This window comes from Chanodichthys erythropterus, chromosome 3 (genome assembly GCF_024489055.1).
Source record: "Chanodichthys erythropterus isolate Z2021 chromosome 3, ASM2448905v1, whole genome shotgun sequence".
Taxonomy (NCBI): Eukaryota; Metazoa; Chordata; class Actinopteri; order Cypriniformes; family Xenocyprididae; genus Chanodichthys; species Chanodichthys erythropterus.
In genome coordinates, this window is record NC_090223.1 from 23,309,585 (window position 1) to 23,331,427 (window position 21,843).

The following is a 21,843-nucleotide window of genomic DNA, read 5'->3' on the forward strand; positions in this document are numbered from 1 at the left end:
TAAAGTAGGCATGAAACGGAAGTTACGATAGTAGGGTATATTTTCTTCCGTATATTGTGACATAGCCTACTATATTAGCTTCTCAAGTGAAACAGCTTCTCAAACAAGAAAAAATTATGGCACAACTTTGGAAAATTGATTGGATGGTTGTGGTTTGCTATTGCTCTGATGTCATGTGACAGGTTGTCCCGCCCTCATGCCAATAAACACGTCATCAGAGAAGAGAAGTTGCTGCAAGAGGGAGGGAAAGTTATTTCGATTAAAAAATGTTTGGTTAAAAACAACCAAAGTTGGGTTGAAAATGGACACACCCAGCAATTGGGTTGTTTTAACCCAGTGGTTGGGTTAAATGTTTGCCCAACCTGCTGGGTAGTTTTATTTAACCCAACTACTGATTAAAAATGACTATATGGCTGGCTTAAAATGAATCCAAAATAGGTTGGAAATTAAAAATCAGACACATAATTACTAGAGGCAACAATAATAATCAAAAGGTGTACATTTATTAATAAGCAATTTAATAAATGTTTATTGTTTATTATTTATTATCTTATTAATAAATGCTAATTTATTAAACATATTAATGTTAATTTCCAGCATATTTTGGGTTCATTTTAAGCAAGCAATACAGTAATTTTTATACAACAGTTGAGTTAAATAAAACTACCCAGCACGTTGGGCAAACATTTAACCCAACCGCTGGGTTAAAACAACCCAATTGCTGGGTTTGTCCATTTTCAACCCAACTTGGGTTGTTTTTAACCCAGCATTTTTTAGAGTGTAATGAGGGCACTTGAATAAAAAATGACGTGCACAGATAAATCACTTACAATAATACTGAAATATACCGTTAAAAAAGTACATTTTGATTACATTGTGACTTTAAATGAGACATCATAGATGAGGTATATGGACAAATGTTGCTATTTGCCGCCTCAGGTGACAGCCAATTATATTTGGTGTCTCATTTCGAAGGCTGGGCCCTCCGAAGTCTACTTCTCGAGTGTTTTTCGTTAGGAAAGTTGACAACATAAAAATACTAATGATATTATTTATCATTTTATCATATATTTAGGCTACAAGTGCATATTACAAAAACAGCGCTTTGTTTAAAAACTATTTAGGATAACTAACACTTGGCTACCTGTTCTATATTGCACCAAAAGACGATTTGGGTTGCAAGTTTGCAAGTTTTTCCCGCGTTCAGTACACGTACAACGCCAATGCTGTCTGGGTAGGCAGCTCACTAGGTTTTGAGACAGCCCTAAAGAGGGCGGAGGAATAACACTAATACCCACAAATCAAAACACGGTCCGCTTCAAGTTTTCTCTCGGTTGGAGAAAAAGAAAGAAAGAAGAGTTTGACATGGAGAGTACAAGTCACAGAGGATGACAAACTTTTGACTGACATATGTTTTCAGGAATGTGTTTTTCTCCATCATGTCCAGATGATGATGGCCACACTGCAGCTGAAACTTTTCAAAAGTGCTGGAGAAAGGATTTCTCATGTAAGAGACAGCAGACCAGGATCTCTGTACAAGTCTGATCGATTCATTAGTTAAGACATATGTACATTTCTATATTCATTATCTGCACGTGCGCTTGTATGTGCTGACACTTACTGGATTTTAACCTAAACCATTCAGAAGATTCAAAACTTCTACTAAACCTTATTCCTGACCTGTCAGATTGGCTTTACTGGCGTTGTGAAGGACAGAAAATCCGGCATAAGTATTGAATATATCGGACATCATGCAGAAGTTGAATTCGGTAAACAGTAACGCGGAGCTCCAGCAGCGGCTGGCGGATCACGGCGGATCCGGAGACACAGCGAGGGAAAACGGCACGAAACACATCCTCAGTCCCGCGGAACCTGTGGATACGGTTCACTGCTCCAGCAGAAAGATGCTGGTCGGGCTGGACATCCTCTGTCTGCTCGTGGGTAAGAGAAAAAATGTTGGGTGACACTGTGTAATAACTTTCCTTGTGATGTTAATGACTTAATGGCATGTTATTAGATTATCTGCAAGCTATCATGAAGTGTAAACAAGGTTACACTATAATAAGTAAGCATTAGCAAACACTAGTAAACATTATATAATGTTTTGCTGGTCAAATCAAAGTTTCATGACATTTCTGTTTGAATGTAGGGTGAATTCAGACTGATTGGGACACTTTTTCCAATTCATCTCAATGGCAAAAAGTGTCCCAATCACCCTGAATTCATCCCACATGAACATCTAAAGCTTTGTGATGTTATAAATGAAGGCTATTGAAAATGTTGCCAAGCTGATGTATTTTTTCCACCCCCTCCCCTCATGTGCAAAGAAAACAAGTTTCAAAAACAACACAACAGATTTATTGCAGGTTGTGGAACTTCCACTTCATCTGTTTTCCTCATAATATTACAAAAAAGTTTCTTCACAAAAGACGTTTTTATGTCAAAAGTTGACATGGGAACAACATTTCAAAAGTGAGTTGCTCCGTCCAAATAATCCTCTCAAAAGCCAAATCAGAGCTTAGAAAAGGAAAATAATAAGTTCATAACCTCTGCGCACGTGGTGTGTGTGTCTTCAGTTTAGAGTTGGCAGGAAAGTTTTCCTGGGAAATTCAGCCGTATCCATGGAAACAAGCAGTTCTCCAGAGAAAAGTGAAACTGCCTTTTCAGATGGCTTGAACTGCATGTGTTGTTTACTTTGTTTTGGCTAATATACTTTATTATTAAAACCGTAGGCTATTAGTTTCACTGTAAAAAAAAAAAAAGTGTAAAGGCTGTTCACACCAAGGATAAGTATAACTAATAAGATATAGTTTTAAAAATCGTTCTAAATACAAAAAAATAGCAGAATCCACACTTCAACAATAACAATACAGTGAAAGGATTTAGTTGGAATCACTTATTTTTCCAGCTGATGAATGATAAAAACATTGACAGCCAATCAGAATCCATCCTGCTTTTAGAGCTGGAGCATTTAAAGTGGGAGAAGACACTGCAGTACATGCTTAGAATAAACAGAACAATATCTTCAGTTAGTGTGTATGCTAATATCATTAGTTATTGTGAATGAGCTTTAACTGCACAATTGATAGTTTGTTAATTTATTAATATTGTTAGTTGTTAATTTAGTAATACTTTAGATGTTAGAATATGAAACACACTTAAAACATTTTTTTCTGTATGATGCATTAACATTAATGGACATTCAAAATAGTGTAAAATTCCATTCTAAATTCTAAAGAAAGTTATTCTTATTGATATTTGAATTTAGACTACATGAAGTGATTTCACGTTATATAAATTTTGCTCATGACTTTACAAAAGTTATTATAAAGTGTAAATCTTCCATACCACTTCCAAAAATCCTTGCAAAAATGTTGTCCTGTTAGTTTGTTGACACATTTACTGCTATCTGCAAAGTTGCTAGTAAATTCAGTGCACACCCCATCAGTTTCAGATGATTTAATGTGTCACAAGAAAAACATTCACAACTGGGATAAGGGGATAAACACTTTAATTATGTCGTTGCTTTTGCTGCGCCAAATAGAACCTGTCCAGGCAGACAGACAGGTTACAGTAAGTTCTTCACCAGCCTGACTGTGCTTCTCACATGAGACCTGTTATAGGAACTGCTCTTTGCCTCCAGGTAAAAGTCCCTGTCCCACAGAATCTGTTTTTAGAAAGTGAAGTGTCTAGTACCGCTTGAGGTTTGTGGAGCAAATGTCACACAGAGAGCCTCCTTTTATTTAGAATGAGTCAGCAGTACATAACTGGATTAATCCATGATTAATACATGATCAAGAAAGAGTAGCTTGTGTAACCATGTGATGATGGACTGTAAAATGCTGAGACTCAAAAGAGACGTGGGATGAGGCATGATGATGTGATAAATGACGAGGTCATTTGCGACCACGCTCTCTGGTAACCATCGTACACACATTTCGCTGTTTTGATACATGGGGATTTTGTGACTTCTTCCTGACATTTGCTATGACTGTCAAACATTCAGAGCTGCATGATTCTCTTCATTTGTGCCGAATTCATCTTAAAGGGATAGTTCACCTAAAATTGAAAGTTATCCCATGATTTACTCACCCTCAAGCCATCCTAGGTGTATAAGACTTTCTTCTTTCAGACAAAAATAATCAGAGTTATATTAATAATTCTGGCTCTTTCAAGCTTTATAATGGCAGTGAATAGTAACTGAGATTTTGAAGCCCAAAAAGTCCATCATAAAAGTAATCCATACGACTCCAGGAGGTTAATAAAGGTCTTCTCAAGCAAAGCGGTGCATTTTGTAAGAAAAATATCCATATTTATAACTTTATAAACTAGAATCACTGACTTCCGTTCGCGAGTCGATTCTGGTGGAAGAGTGAACTTTGACCTGACACATGACGTATTGACAAACACGGAAGCGCTGAAGATAGAGCAAAACAAAACACCGGTCACGAATTAGAAGTCTAAAATGAGAATTTTTAAAGAGAAATGTCAGAGAAGCTTGAGTTTGTTGCCCAGCTATTTGTTTGAACCGCAAGAGGCGTCTAATCTTACTCTACTCCTATACATCCGACTTCATACGCCAGAATTTGACTTTCTCATGAAAGCGCGAACGAACGTTACCAAAGCAAGTTTCAAAAAAAGCGCATTCATCCAACATAAAAGTAATTCATATGGCTCCAGGGGGTTAAGAGAGGACTTCTGAAGCGAAGCAATGTTTTTTTTTCGTGAGAAAATTATCCATAATTCTAACTTTATAAACTCTATAAACTCGTTCGCACGTTCATGAGAAAGTCGAATTCTGGCGTATGAAGTCGGATGTATAGGAGTAGAGTAAGATTAGACGCCTCTTGCGGTTCACACAAATAGCTGGGCAACAAACTCAAGCTCCTCTGACATTTCTCTTTAAAAATTCTCTTCTGTCTTTAATTACTCACCCTCATGTCGTTCCACACCCGTAAGACCTCTGTTCATCTTCAGACCACAAATTAAGATATTTTTGATGAAATCCGAGAGATTTATTTATCCCCCAAACAGACCACAAATTAAGATATTTTTGATGAAATCGGAGAGGTTTATTTATCCCCCATAGAAAGCAACGTAATTACCACATTCAAGGTCCAAAAAATTAGTAGTAGTAGTATACATTAAAGGGTTAGTTCAACCAAAAATGAAAAATTTGTCATCAGTTTGGACTAAACTGCTTGATTTATATGGATTAGTTTTATCTCTTGAAGAACTTTTTAAAACGTCAAAGTACTTGTTGCGTAGTTGTCTATGGAGGAACAGAAATCTCTCAGACTTCATTAAAAGATCTTCATTTGTGTTTCAATAATGAATGAAAGTCTTGAAATGACATGAGGGTGAGTAAATGAGAGAATTTTCATTTTCTTTGGGGTGAACTAAATCTTTAAAGGTGCCCTAGATTCAAAAATTGAATTTACCTCGGCATAGTCAAATAACAAGAGTTCAGTACATGGAAATGACATACAGTGAGTCTCAAACTCCATTGTTTCCTCCTTCTTGTGTAAATCTCATTTGTTTAAAAGACCTCAGAAGAATTGGCGAATCTCAACTTAACACCGACTGTTATGTAACAGTCAGGGTGTACGCCCCCAATATTTGCATATGCCAGCCCATGTTCAAGAATCAAGACATTAGACAAGGCAGTATTAACGTCTGGATCTGTGTACAGCTGAATCATCAGACTTTATGCAGGTAAGCAAGCAAGGACAACAGCGAAAAATGGCAGATGGAGCGATAATAACTGACATGATCCATGATAACATGATATTTTTAGTTAGATTTGTAAATTGTCTTTCTAAATGTTTCATTAGCATGTTGCTAATGTACTGTTAAATGTGGTTAAAGTTACCATCGTTTATTACTATATTCAAGGAGACAAGTCCGTCGCTATTTTCATTTTTTAAACACTTGCAGTCTGTATAATTCATAAACACAACTTCATTCTTTATAAATCTTTAAAGATCCATTTGAGGGTTATATTAGCTGTGTGAACTTTGTTTATGCTGTTCAAGGCAAGCACGAGCTTCCGTGGTCAGGAGCGTGAGCATTTAAAGGGGCCGCAACCTATATCTCGGTGCATAGTTAATGATGCCCCAAAATAGGCAGTTAAAAAAAATAATTTAAAAAAATCTATGGGGTATTTTGAGCTGAAACTTCACAGACACATTCAGGGGACACCTTAGACTTATATTACATCTTGTAAAAAAGCGTTCGATGGCACCTTTAATATTAAATTACATGCAAGTATGTTTTTTTTTAAAATATACTTTTAAGATTAAACACACTTTTTTTCTCATAAGAATATGTTTGATCAAATACTTGGATTCTCCATTTGGATGAAAATAAGACTGGATAGATATGTCTCTAAAATCTAACAGGGACTATGACCTGTGATGGCATATGAACTGAATTCAATATATATAATTCATCAAGTTTGTTGATGCTTGGCAGCCACAAACATCTTTCAGTTTGGCTAATGATTATTATTTATTTAGCAACTGGATAATAAATATAAAGAATGTGCAATCATAGTTGTGAGTTGATCGACCATTTACATTTTTGTACTATAAAATTATGAACGTACTGTAATGACTCTAAAATCTCATTGGACGAACTGTTTTGCTGTCACATGTTTGTTTATATCAGCTATTTTGCATCACCTTTGAACATAATTGACTTGTACTGTATATTACTTGCTTGAAAACAGTAAACAACCCACATTTACTGAAAAATAATTGTTTGCAGAAGTTGATTTTTAATTTTATTAATAATGTTTACTAAACATTGGTGATTTTCATCATTCTGTTCCTGGCTTATTGCTTTTGAAGCTTGAGACTATCGCAAACTGAAGGATTGTAACTGATTTCAGTGTGTTATTTTTTTTCAGCAGTGAATAGGGTATTCATGCCATGGCATTCTGATCCACTTTTAATAAGTCCAACAAAGCTGGAATAAGAGCAGCTTTGATGGCAGATCTGTCTGAGAATCTCTTGCTGTGCATGTGAATGTGAGCGCTGACTGCATCAGCAGCGGAAAACAACACTGCAGATTGTTAACAGAGGCGCTCAGAGACGCTGAGACGATCGATCACTCACTTGGCTCCGCGTCTCTGTAACTCTTTTGTCAGTACATTCCACTCGACCAGACTGCGAGACATAAGGAGTTTTTGGAGAAATGCTTGCCCTGGAGATATGCTTGAGTACCTTTCGGTCAAAGGTGAAAGTGTGAAAGAAAGGTCACAGGCATACCTGTGTGTGTTGTGAGAATGCATGCTGAAACAAGAAATACTGATTCCTTATCACTCTTTTCAACAATTTCACAATCTTTATATAAGTGTGAACAGTAAGTATCAGGTTTACGCCTGGTATTAAGATGCACTTTCAGTCGTCCAGTTGCAAGTGGTCAGTCGAAATGCATAACTGCTTCAACCCATTGTTAAAGTTTCACATGTTTCTCCTGCGACCACTTGTGTTTAAATCAAAATACACTTTTATTTTGTCACGGGTGAGTGCGCAGTGACTAATACTACTGAATGAATGAACCCATGTTGTGTATGGGCAAGCAGGAAAAGAAGCGAATGAGAAGCCAAATTCTGTGCTCGGAGCATTTTCTACTGTATCTGATTTGATATATGTAATTGTGAACTCGTGAAAGTGCCATGTTTTTAGAAAAGCATGTTAATAAACATAAGCTCAACGGTCAAAGGCATGTTTACATAGAAAAACAATGGACACGTAGCCCAGTTGAATGCAAAAATGTGTTCTCTGTGAACAGTACTTACAGTAGATGAGTGGATGTTGAGTAGGTGGAGCTTCACTGGATTTACAGAGCAAGTTTACTCAAGACATGCAATGATTTCAGTGATTCAATCAAAAAACACTTTAGATCCTTTTTACACTTGTATTTAGTGCTGATCCGATACCAAAAAATGAATGCAGGTTCAGGGGAAATTTTTTGTTGATGTTGTGGGTCAAATTTATATGGTCGTAATTGGCTGCAGGACAGCACTGTGCCTGATCTCACTGTGAAACTAGAAGGGAAAGTTTGTCAGGATAGACTAGATTGAAGGTCATATAGGCTGTTAGTAGATGGATGGATGGATGGATGGATGATAAGTGGGTGAGTGGGTGGATGGATGGGTAGATGATGGATGGATGGACGGGCAGATGGATAAGTGGATGGATGGATGGATAAATGAGCAGATGGATAAGTGGCTGGATGGATGAATTGATGAATGGATAAGTGGGTGAGTTGATGGATGGATAAGTGGATTGATGGATGGATGGATGGATGGATGGATGGATGGGTGGGTGGATGGACGGATGGATGGATAAATGTATAAATGGATGGATGGATAAGTGGATGGATGGATGGATGTATGTATAAGTGGATGGATGGATGAATGGATGGATGAATGGATGGATGAGTGGATGGATGAATGGATGGATGGATGGATGAATGTATAAGTGGATGGATGGATGAATGGATGGATGGGTGACTGGATGGATGGATGAATGGATGGATGGGTGAGTGGATGGATGGATGGATGGATGGATGAATGGATGGATGGGTGAGTGGATGGATGGATGGATGGATGGATGGATGGATGGATGAATGGATGGATGGGTGAGTGGGTGGATGGATGGATGGATGAATGTATAAGTGGATGGATGGATGTATAAGTGGAATGATGGATGTATAAGTGGATGGATGAATGGATGGATGGGTGAGTGGATGGATGGATGAATGGATGGATGAGTGGATGGATGAATTGATGAATGGATAAGTGGGTGAGTTGATGGATGGATAAGTGGATTGATGGATGGATGGATGGATGGATGGGTGAGTGGGTGGGTGGATGGACGGATGGATGAATGGATAAATGTATAAGTGGATGGATGGATAAGTGGATGGATTGATGGATGTATGTATAAGTGGATGGATGGATGAATGGATGGATGGGTGACTGGATGGATGGATGGATGAATGGATGGATGGGTGAGTGGATGGATGGATGGATGGATGAATGGATGGGTGAGTGGATGGATGAATGGATGGATGGATGGATGAATGGATGGGTGAGTGGATGGATGGATGGATGGATGAATGGATGGATTGGTGAGTGGATGGATGGATGGATGGATGAATGTATAAGTGGATGGATGGATGAATGGATGGATGGGTGAGTGGATGGATGGATGAATGGATGGATGAGTGGATGGATGAATTGATGGATGGATGAATTGATGAATGGATAAGTGGGTGAGTTGATGGATGGATAAGTGGATTGATGGATGGATGGATGGATGGGTGAGTGGGTGGGTGGATGGATAGATGGATGGATAAATGTATAAGTGGATGGATGGATAAGTGGATGGATGGATGGATGTATGTATAAGTGGATGGATGGATGAATGGATGGATGGGTGACTGGATGGATGGATGAATGGATGGGTGAGTGGATGGATGAATGGATGGATGGATGGATGGATGAATGGATGGGTGAGTGGATGGATGGGTGAGTGGATGGATGAATGGATGGATGGATGGATGGATGAATGGATGGATTGGTGAGTGGATGGATGGATGGATGAATGTATAAGTGGATGGATGGATGAATGGATGGATGGGTGAGTGGATGGATGGATGAATGGATGGATGAGTGGATGGATGAATTGATGGACGGATGAATTGATGAATGGATAAGTGGGTGAGTTGATGGATGGATAAGTGGATTGATGGATGGATGGGTGAGTGGGTGGGTGGATGGACGAATGGATGGATAAATGTATAAGTGGATGGATGGATGGATGGATGTATGTATAAGTGGATGGATGGATGAATGGATGGATGGATGAATGGATGGGTGAGTGGATGGATGGATGGATGAATGGATGGGTGAGTGGATGGATGAATGGATGGATGGATGGATGAATGGATGGGTGAATGGATGGATGGGTGAGTGGATGGATGAATGGATGGGTGAGTGGGTGAGTGGATGGATGGATGGATGAATGGATGGATTGGTGAGTGGATGGATGGATGGATGGATGGATGGATGAATGTATAAGTGGATGGATGGATGAATGGATGGATGGGTGAGTGGATGGATGAATGGATGGATGAGTGGATGGATGAATGGATGGATGGATGGATGGATGGATGAATGTATAAGTGGATGGATGGATAAGTGGATGAGTGGATAGATGGATAAGTGGATTGATTTATGAATTGATGGATGGATGGATGGATGGATGGATGGATGGATGGATAAGTGAATGGATGGATGGATAAGTGGATGGATGGATGAATGGATAAGTGGATGGATGGATGAGTGGATTGATTTATGAATGGATGGATGGTTGGATGGATGGATGGATGGATGGATGGATAAGTGAATGGATGGATGGATGGATGGATGGGTAAGTGGATGGATGGATGAATGGATAAGTGGATGGATGGATGAATGGATGGATGGATGGATGGATGAATGAATGGATAAGTGGATGGGTAGGTGACTCTGTGGTTTCTGCATAGCTGCTAGGTGATTTGAGAGAGATGAGATGAGATAAACTTTGTTATCCCAAAGGAAATTTCTGAGGTGTTTTCCAAATTAATTGTAATGTTTAAGCCTCTTCCCTAGAAAAAGTACAGTATACAACATATCACTTTTACCTTGGTGGCAATACCATGGGCTTCTTTGAAATGACTTACAACTATTTTTCAGTATAATCAAATATCACAAAGTGTAACATTAATATAAACTTGCCAGAAATGGTATAAAAATAAACCAGAAGTGTGCCACTGATATCATCTCTGAGAGATAGTACTGTCAGCGGAGGTTTTGTGAATGATTGGTTTTAGGTCTGCTTCAGTGATTCAGTGTTCATTTGAACCCTGAGTGCCTCACCAGATTTGTAAAGGTAAGACGCCTGCAGGTCTGATCTGAAGGAAATTACTGAGACATCAAAGCAAAAGACATAGACATGACAGTGTGTGTGAGTGTGTGTTAACATCTCATTGAGTGAGTAAAGCATCTATTCAAGGAGGACAGACGGCTTATCAGATGGAGTGGGGCTGTACCTGAATAAAGGCCCTCTTCCTGTTTATCACTTCCCTGTCCTTCACCTTTCTTCTCTGCCACAAAATGCAGCGTTTAATCAAAGGTGCTTTTACAAAGGACCCAGCGGAGTGTATGGCAGTGTGAGGCTTATAGGTGTGTGTATGTGTATAAAGTGTCTGTTTGTATAAAATGTCTTGTTTCCATTCAGTTGGCAGAGAAAGTTGTCAAGTGAGACAGTGAGATTGCAGCACGCTGCAGCATGTCAGTTATGTGGGTGGCTCATGAACACATGGTGAATGTCTGCTTTTCCACATGCTCATTCATGTTGATAAATGCATCTCTGTTCTCTGCACACTAATAGCTCAATCAATGTGGCTGTGTAGGATGTATGAAATATTGTATTGGAAAATATGGCAGAATTTTGCTAAAACTGTAGCTAGAAATCTACATATATGGTTATACATTTGAATATTTATATTAAAATGAAAATATATGCATACATTTAAATCTGAATATATCTAATTTTATAAATATGTATGAAAATGTACATCCCTAATACATAGATCGGAATTTGTAAATGTAAATCTTATATTTATAAGTTCAAATCAAAAATGTAATTAAATGAAATGCAATTTCATATATATAGATCAAATACATTTTAACACCTTTTTCATAATAAAATATACTTTATACTTGTATAAATATGTATAAAAATAATCCTGAATATATAGATATGAATTTATACATGCAAATCTAAAATTTAAATGTAAATAACTGTCAATTATCTAATAAATAATTTAATACCTCTATTTTATATATATATATATATATATATGATGTAAATATATAAATCCTGAATATATAGTTGCATATAAGTTTAAATATAAGTAAAAATAAGTACATAAAATCTAAATATAAGATAAATATTTTACATAAAATACAATTTTATGAATAAAAACTTAAATAAAAATAAGTGTATACAAAAGTAAATTTTGAATATATACATATTTATAAATGTAAATCTTGATATATTCATGTAAATCTAAAATTGTAATAACTATAGATTATCTAATAAGTAATCTAATATCTATATTTTATCATAGATGTAATATAATATCTTGAGTATAATGTTGTAAAATGAAATGTTTAAGGTATATTTATAAAATCTAAATATAATATAGATATTTTTTACATATACATTTTCTATTTTCATATATATATATTATATTTATATAATATCAACCCATGTTTGGGTCAAATAAGGACAAACGCACCCATTGGGTTTAAAAATGTAATTAAAAAACTTCAACCAATGTTTGGGTTTGTCCATATTTGACCTAAACATGGGTTAAAACAACAACCCAACATGTTTTAGAGCATATAAAGTTGTAAATCTAAATGTATCTGAATGTTTATATAATTAACTTTAAAATAAATGTTTTAATTAATTATATATTTATCTGTAAGCAAAATAATTTGATTTAGACTTACTTTTTTAGACTTGATTTAGTTTTATTCATTTAGCAGAGTTTTGTACATTTATAATAAATTATTATTAAATATTTCAACTTACAATAAATCATATGTTTAGATTTTATTGAATTATTTCAATAAAACTTATTGAACTATTCAATTTAGCAACAATTTGTGTTATAATTTATATAGCACTTACACCTGTTTTATTAGCATATAATCATCCTGTCAAAGAGAATATAGCTGTACAATCCACTCTCATTTGTTCAGTAAATGACCGTCGAGACCACCCTGCCATTATCTCTGTCTGTGTTCTCCCCTCTGGCTAAAGTGCATTAGTCTAGCATCAGACTCGCTCTAAGCTACTCAACACTGATCCAGTGCAGCCTGCTGGAGCCTGCCAACTCTCAGCTGTACAGGGTTACAGCTCTAAATGAGGAAACCGCCCAGGGCCGTCAGAGAGAGAGAGAGAGAGTTTGTGTGTGTTTGCTGGTGGATTAATACTGTTGTTATGGATTTGGTGAAAGGTCGGAGGTTAAAGGACAGTGCTGGCTGAGATATATGATAGCAGCTCATCTTCCTCATGAGTGAAAGGAAACCAGAGTGAATCCTGCTGGGAGACACAACAAATTAGAGGATTACACAGTTTTTTTGCAAGAGAGGAGCAAATGAGTGGCAGTTAGCAGTACAATTACCACAGCTCTATTACGGAAAATTATGCGCCGAAAATATGCGGCCTTGTCTGTTCCTGTCTGTTTTTTTTGACCGCATCACAGGAATGTGTGAACTAATGAAACCCTCCTGCCCTTCTACACCTCTTTGCTTCAGACAGACAGATTCCTTAAGATGTGTTATATAATATAGCATCAGGTTTTGTCAGGCCATCCCACTCACTGACCTGCCTCAACACAGCCTCCATCCCAAAAACACACATGAGTCTGGACCCCCTCAGCTGTTGGCTGTCTCCTGTGAACAGCGTCTTGTAAGACGGGGTAAAGTATAACCCCTCAGCCTGAGGATGCATGTCTGGACTGGGCTACGGTAACACCAGAGACGCAGCATTGCTAGCGGTGGGGTCAACCTCAAGCAAGAAACTCAAGCAAGCTCCAACTCATCTTTCCCTGTGGTTCTGGCCTCCATCACCTCATTGCCTGACAGATTTGCTTATTTTTAGGTGTGAAGGAAGCACTTTTAGAAATGCTTGAAGGGGGTGTAAGTTGGCTATGCTTCATAGAAATGCAGAAATGTTAAACTCTGTAGGTGTGCACCATTTCTTACGGCAGCAGGTAAGGTTGAGCGAAGAAGTAGAGTTCTTGAGTTGGCCATATGTTTCTTTGTTTGTAATGTTACAGTAAGGAACCTTCAGATCAACATGTAAGTATTTGGTATCAGGAAAAGTGAGTTGTTGTCCTAACAGTGCAAGGAGAAATTTAGCTTTTGTTATAGAATTTGATGAAGGTCAAAATAAATAAGCATTGTGACAAAATACAATACTGCAATCACAGACATTCCTATCCCAGTGGGTTTAGTTGTCTCGGGGGATGCTTGAGTTAGACAAAACAGTAGGTAATTTGCTTTACAGAGGATGTGCAAGAAAAAAAAACAGACGTATTTGATCCAGACAGGATTAAAATGACAAAGTACATCTGTGTAACGCAAATTTGCCAGACCTGCTCTGGGAAAACTAGTTCTGTCAGAACAGGGCTTTATAAAGTTTCTTCTATGACATCATTGTTGCTAAAAAGGTTTTCACGTGGCACTTCTAAAGGTTGACTTGTGACATCATAGTAAACATCAGAAAGATTCATTGACATCATACATCGACATGCTATTATGCTATTTGAATGGTTCCTAATTTTGTTTTGGAGGTCTCCTACAACAGGTTTGCATGCATCAAAGGTCAAAAACACTTTTATTTTCTCAAAATATACATTGCACATCACCACATTTTTCAGTGATTCTCAAATGACTCGTCGGATGAATCAGTGTCTCTAAATCTCTCCTTTCCACAAGCCTGCTCTGCTCTGATTGGCCAGACGGCCTGTTTTGATTGGTCTACCATTTACTGCTCCAGAGCTTCCTAAAGCTCAGTGATTGTATGCACTGTAACGTTAACGATGGCTTTGATTTTACCATATCAATGCAAGTGTGAGTCCGATGATGAAATATTGGAAGAACTAGTTATTGAACTCAAACCTCAATCGCAAGAACGAGTTGAGTGGGTCGTTTCTCAGCGATAGGTTACTCAGTTTGACGTTCATCATGAGATGTACTGTAATTGTAATTCAACTGTAATTCCTCACCATCACCATTAAAGGTGCTGTAAGTGATCCTGGGTGGAGTAACTTCCTGTTGACGTTCGAAGTGTTGTCAAACAAAACAGAGGCTTAGAGCACCTTTAACAAGTGTATGTCCATCAACAAACCCATGTGTATATTTCTAATTTATTGCGGTGCACGTGTGGGAACTGTATTATTAACAGTATCAATAACAGTGCATACGTTAGCCAAGCACTAATGTGATTCATTTATGTAACATTAAAGTTTGTAAAGCAAATCTTGCTCCATCCTTTATCATTACTTAAAGTAGTAAGAACGAAAGACAATCTGCATTAATGGACAAAATTTTAGGTAATAGTGGCCCACAGCTTACAGATAGTGATTCTGAGAAGAAAGTTGGTCCAAATAAAGTAGGTAATGTCCCATCTTTAACCAATGATTCTCCACAGCCTCATCCTTTGGAAGTGAAAATAAACCGAATTTCCAGTGCAGAGCACAGCGTCTTGTCAATATGTTATCCACACAAACGAGCTACAGTGTTTGAGAGGGGTTCAAGTTTTCGTGAGGTGTCCATGTAGAATGTAGGCGGGCATTATGCAAATGTATTAACTTGTGATATATGAACTTTGTGGAAATGGGAATCAAATTACAAATGACTCGATTAAGCGGTTTATAGTCAACGCTTTCTTTTGAGAGACAATAACTTTATTCACGATGCACTTTCAGCTTTACAACTTTGCAGACTGTTTAAATTCACATACAGCTACATTACACACCATGAAAGGTCATTTTGAAAAATCCATTATAGGGTCACTTTAATGACATCATAGTAATTTAAAAAGGTTCTGTGATGGAACCTTAAAGGTTTAATGACATCATAGGTTCAAAGTCATCATGTGAACTTAAAAAGGTTTAGTGACATCATAGGAACCTAAAAAAGTTAATTAACGTCATAGGAACAGGGTTCAGTGATATTATGTGAACTTAAAAAAGGTTCTTAGGTTAGACATAGCAACTTAAAAAGTTTCAGTAACACCAGAAGTTAAAACGGTTCAGTGACTTCATAAGAACTTAAAAGTTTTTAATGACATGGTTTAGTGACATCATAGGATCTTAACAGGGTTCAGTGATATCATAGGAATTTAAAAAAGTTTCTGAAAAATGTAAATTACATCATGTGAACTTAAAAAAGTTTTGGTGACATCATAGGAACTTATAAAGGTTCGGCGACATCATAGGAATTTAAAACTGATCAGTGACATCATAGGAAAATAAAAAGGTTCTATGGCATCATGGGACCTTAAAAGGGTCTTGTGACATCATGAAAACTCAAAAAGGTTCAATGACATCATATGAACTTTAAAAGGTTTAATGATATTATAGGAACTTATAAAGGATCTGTGACATCATAAGAACTTAAAAAGGTTCTGTGACATCGTAAGAACTAAAAAAGGTTCTGTGACATCGTAAGAACTGAAAATTCTGTGACATCGTAAGAACTTAAAAATGTTCTGTGACATCATAAGAACTAAAAAAGGTTCTGTGACATCGTAAGAACTTAAGATTCTGTGACATCGTAAGAACATAAAAAGGTTCTGTGACATCGTAAGAACTAAAAAAGGTTCTGTGACATCGTAAGAACTTAAGATTCTGTGACATCGTAAGAACATAAAAAGGTTCTGTGACATCGTAAGAACTTAAGATTCGGTGACATCGTAAGAACATAAAAAGGTTCTGTGACATCGTAAGAACTAAAAAAGGTTCTGTGACATCGTAAGAACTTAAGATTCGGTGACATCGTAAGAACATAAAAAGGTTCTGTGACATCGTAAGAACTAAAAAAGGTTCTGTGACATCATAAGAACTTAAGATTCTGTGACATCGTAAGAACATAAAAAGGTTCTGTGACATCATAAGAACTTAAGATTCGGTGACATCGTAAGAACTAAAAAAGGTTCTGTGACATCGTAAGAACTTAAGATTCTGTGACATCGTAAGAACTAAAAAAGGTTCTGTGACATCGTAAGAACTTAAGATTCTGTGACATCGTAAGAACATAAAAAGGTTCTGTGACATCGTAAGAACTAAAAAAGGTTCTGTGACATCATAAGAACTTAAGATTCTGTGACATCGTAAGAACATAAAAAGGTTCTGTGACATCGTAAGAACTAAAAAAGGTTCTGTGACATCGTAAGAACTTAAGATTCTGTGACATCGTAAGAACATAAAAAGGTTCTGTGACATCGTAAGAACTAAAAAAGGTTCTGTGACATCGTAAGAACTTAAGATTCTGTGACATCGTAAGAACATAAAAAGGTTCTGTGACATCGTAAGAACTTAAGATTCGGTGACATCGTAAGAACATAAAAAGGTTCTGTGACATCGTAAGAACTAAAAAAGGTTCTGTGACATCGTAAGAACTTAAGATTCGGTGACATCGTAAGAACATAAAAAGGTTCTGTGACATCGTAAGAACTAAAAAAGGTTCTGTGACATCGTAAGAACTTAAGATTCTGTGACATCGTAAGAACATAAAAAGGTTCTGTGACATCATAAGAACTTAAGATTCGGTGACATCGTAAGAACTAAAAAAGGTTCTGTGACATCGTAAGAACTTAAGATTCTGTGACATGGTAAGAACTAAAAAAGGTTCTGTGACATCGTAAGAACTTAAGATTCTGTGACATCGTAAGAACATAAAAAGGTTCTGTGACATCGTAAGAACTAAAAAAGGTTCTGTGACATCATAAGAACTTAAGATTCTGTGACATCGTAAGAACATAAAAAGGTTCTGTGACATCGTAAGAACTAAAAAAGGTTCTGTGACATCGTAAGAACTTAAGATTCTGTGACATCGTAAGAACATAAAAAGGTTCTGTGACATCGTAAGAACTAAAAAAGGTTCTGTGACATCGTAAGAACATAAAAAGGTTCTGTGACATCGTAAGAACTAAAAAAGGTTCTGTGACATTGTAAGAACTTAAGATTCTGTGACATCGTAAGAACATAAAAAGGTTCTGTGACATCGTAAGAACTAAAAAAGGTTCTGTGACATCGTAAGAACTTAAGATTCTGTGACATCGTAAGAACATAAAAAGGTTCTGTGACATCGTAAGTTCTGTGACATCGTAAGAACTTAAAAAAAGTTTCGGTGACATCGTAAGAACTAAAAAAGGTTCTGTGACATCGTAAGAACTTAAGATTCTGTGACATCGTAAGAACATAAAAAGGTTCTGTGACATCGTAAGAACTTAAGATTCGGTGACATCGTAAGAACATAAAAAGGTTCTGTGACATCGTAAGAACTAAAAAAGGTTCTGTGACATCGTAAGAACTTAAGATTCTGTGACATCGTAAGAACATAAAAAGGTTCTGTGACATCGTAAGAACTAAAAAAGGTTCTGTGACATCGTAAGAACTTAAGATTCTGTGACATCGTAAGAACATAAAAAGGTTCTGTGACATCGTAAGAACTTAAGATTCGGTGACATCGTAAGAACATAAAAAGGTTCTGTGACATCGTAAGAACTAAAAAAGGTTCTGTGACATCGTAAGAACTTAAGATTCGGTGACATCGTAAGAACATAAAAAGGTTCTGTGACATCGTAAGAACTAAAAAAGGTTCTGTGACATCGTAAGAACTTAAGATTCTGTGACATCGTAAGAACATAAAAAGGTTCTGTGACATCATAAGAACTTAAGATTCGGTGACATCGTAAGAACTAAAAAAGGTTCTGTGACATCGTAAGAACTTAAGATTCTGTGACATCGTAAGAACTAAAAAAGGTTCTGTGACATCGTAAGAACTTAAGATTCTGTGACATCGTAAGAACATAAAAAGGTTCTGTGACATCGTAAGAACTAAAAAAGGTTCTGTGACATCATAAGAACTTAAGATTCTGTGACATCGTAAGAACATAAAAAGGTTCTGTGACATCGTAAGAACTAAAAAAGGTTCTGTGACATCGTAAGAACTTAAGATTCTGTGACATCGTAAGAACATAAAAAGGTTCTGTGACATCGTAAGAACTAAAAAAGGTTCTGTGACATCGTAAGAACTTAAGATTCTGTGACATTGTAAGAACTTAAGATTCTGTGACATCGTAAGACATTTCTGTGACATCGTAAGAACATAATCGTAAGAAATTAATATTCTTTGAAATAGTAATAACATAAAAAGGTTCTGTGACATCATAAGAACTTAAGATTCGGTGACATCGTAAGAACTAAAAAAAGGTTCTGTGACATCGTAAGAACTTAAGATTCTGTGACATCGTAAGAACTAAAAAAGGTTCTGTGACATCGTAAGAACTTAAGATTCTGTGACATCGTAAGAACATAAAAAGGTTCTGTGACATCGTAAGAACTAAAAAAGGTTCTGTGACATCGTAAGAACTTAAGATTCTGTGACATCGTAAGAACATAAAAAGGTTCTGTGACATCGTAAGAACTTAAGATTCTGTGACATCGTAAGAACATAAAAAGGTTCTGTGACATCGTAAGAACTAAAAAAGGTTCTGTGACATCGTAAGAACTTAAGATTCTGTGACATTGTAAGAACTTAAGATTCTGTGACATCGTAAGAACATAAAAAGGTTCTGTGACATCGTAAGAACTAAAAAAGGTTCTGTGACATCGTAAGAACTTAAGATTCTGTGACATCGTAAGAACATAAAAAGGTTCTGTGACATCATAAGAACTTAAGATTCGGTGACATCGTAAGAACTAAAAAAAGGTTCTGTGACATCGTAAGAACTTAAGATTCTGTGACATCGTAAGAACTAAAAAAGGTTCTGTGACATCGTAAGAACTTAAGATTCTGTGACATCGTAAGAACATAAAAAGGTTCTGTGACATCGTAAGAACTAAAAAAGGTTCTGTGACATCATAAGAACTTAAGATTCTGTGACATCGTAAGAACATAAAAAGGTTCTGTGACATCGTAAGAACTTAAGATTCGGTGACATCGTAAGAACATAAAAAGGTTCTGTGACATCGTAAGAACTAAAAAAGGTTCTGTGACATCGTAAGAACTTAAGATTCTGTGACATTGTAAGAACTTAAGATTCTGTGACATCGTAAGAACATAAAAAGGTTCTGTGACATCGTAAGAACTAAAAAAGGTTCTGTGACATCGTAAGAACTTAAGATTATGTGACATCGTAAGAACATAAAAAGGTTCTGTGACATCATAAGAAATAAAAAAGGTTCTGTGACATCATAAGAAGTTAAGATTCTGTGACATCGTAAGAACATAAAAAGGTTCTGTGACATCGTAAGAACATAAAAAGGTTCTGTGACATCGTAAGAACTAAAAAAGGTTCTGTGACATCGTAAGAACTTAAGATTCTGTGACATTGTAAGAACTTAAGATTCTGTGACATCGTAAGAACATAAAAAGGTTCTGTGACATCGTAAGAACTAAAAAAGGTTCTGTGACATCGTAAGAACTTAAGATTCTATGACATTGTAAGAACTTAAAAAAGGTTCTGTGACATCATAAGAACTAAAAAAGGTTCTGTGACATCGTAAGAACTTAAGATTCTGTGACATTGTAAGAACTTAAGATTCTGTGACATCGTAAGAACATAAAAAGGTTCTGTGACATCGTAAGAACTAAAAAAGGTTCTGTGACATCGTAAGAACTTAAGATTCTGTGACATCGTAAGAACATAAAAAGGTTCTGTGACATCATAAGAACTTAAGATTCGGTGACATCGTAAGAACTAAAAAAAGGTTCTGTGACATTGTAAGAACTTAAGATTCTGTGACATCGTAAGAACTAAAAAAGGTTCTGTGACATCGTAAGAACTTAAGATTCTGTGACATCGTAAGAACATAAAAAGGTTCTGTGACATCGTAAGAACTAAAAAAGGTTCTGTGACATCATAAGAACTTAAGATTCTGTGACATCGTAAGAACATAAAAAGGTTCTGTGACATCGTAAGAACTTAAGATTCGGTGACATCGTAAGAACATAAAAAGGTTCTGTGACATCGTAAGAACTAAAAAAGGTTCTGTGACATCGTAAGAACTTAAGATTCTGTGACATTGTAAGAACTTAAGATTCTGTGACATCGTAAGAACATAAAAAGGTTCTGTGACATCGTAAGAACTAAAAAAGGTTCTGTGACATCGTAAGAACTTAAGATTATGTGACATCGTAAGAACATAAAAAGGTTCTGTGACATCATAAGAAATAAAAAAGGTTCTGTGACATCATAAGAAGTTAAGATTCTGTGACATCGTAAGAACATAAAAAGGTTCTGTGACATCGTAAGAACATAAAAAGGTTCTGTGACATCGTAAGAACTAAAAAAGGTTCTGTGACATCGTAAGAACTTAAGATTCTGTGACATTGTAAGAACTTAAGATTCTGTGACATCGTAAGAACTAAAAAAGGTTCTGTGACATCGTAAGAACTTAAGATTCTATGACATTGTAAGAACTTAAAAAAGGTTCTGTGACATTGTAAGAACTTAAGATTCGGTGACATCGTAAGAACTAAAAAAGGTTCTGTGACATTGTAAGAACTTAAGATTCGGTGACATCGTAAGAACTAAAAAAGGTTCTGTGACATTGTAAGAACTTAAGATTCTGTGATATCGTAAGAACATAAAAAGGTTCTGTGACATCGTAAGAACATAAAAAGGTTCTGTGACATCGTAAGAACATAAAAAGGTTCTGTGACATCATAAGAACTTAAAAAGGTTCCTCAGACCTTGTTAGTAAGCTTTATTTTGAAGAGTTCAGTAGCTTTGTTATATGTTTGTGCTTCTATCTGTGTATTGCTCCTGTCTTCCTGTCCAGGCGTGCGTCTTTGTTCTTGGTGTGATTTGTCTTTATTGTGAGCTGATCGGGGTAGACACAACAGAACACCAACCAACAACAAGGAAGAGTAATGTCACCCCTTGAGCTATCTCTCTCTCTTCACAGAAATCAGCTCTGCCTGTCTACCCAAACAGACGCTCTCCCAGACAATAGCTTCAATTAGAAGTTTAGTGG

At 36.5% G+C, this 21,843-nt stretch overlaps 1 protein-coding gene across 1 annotated transcript in view; it reads left to right on the plus strand.

Annotated features, from left to right (window-relative positions):
- The first annotated feature begins 1,316 nt into the window (after positions 1-1,316).
- The window catches only part of ppap2d (phosphatidic acid phosphatase type 2D), a 42,042-nt gene continuing 21,515 nt past the window's right edge, over positions 1,317-21,843 (plus strand). The window contains exon 1 of the mRNA XM_067381425.1: positions 1,317-1,941. Within this exon, the coding sequence (XP_067237526.1) occupies positions 1,752-1,941 (190 nt within the window). The 5' untranslated portion in view covers positions 1,317-1,751. The remainder of the gene's footprint in view (positions 1,942-21,843) is intronic.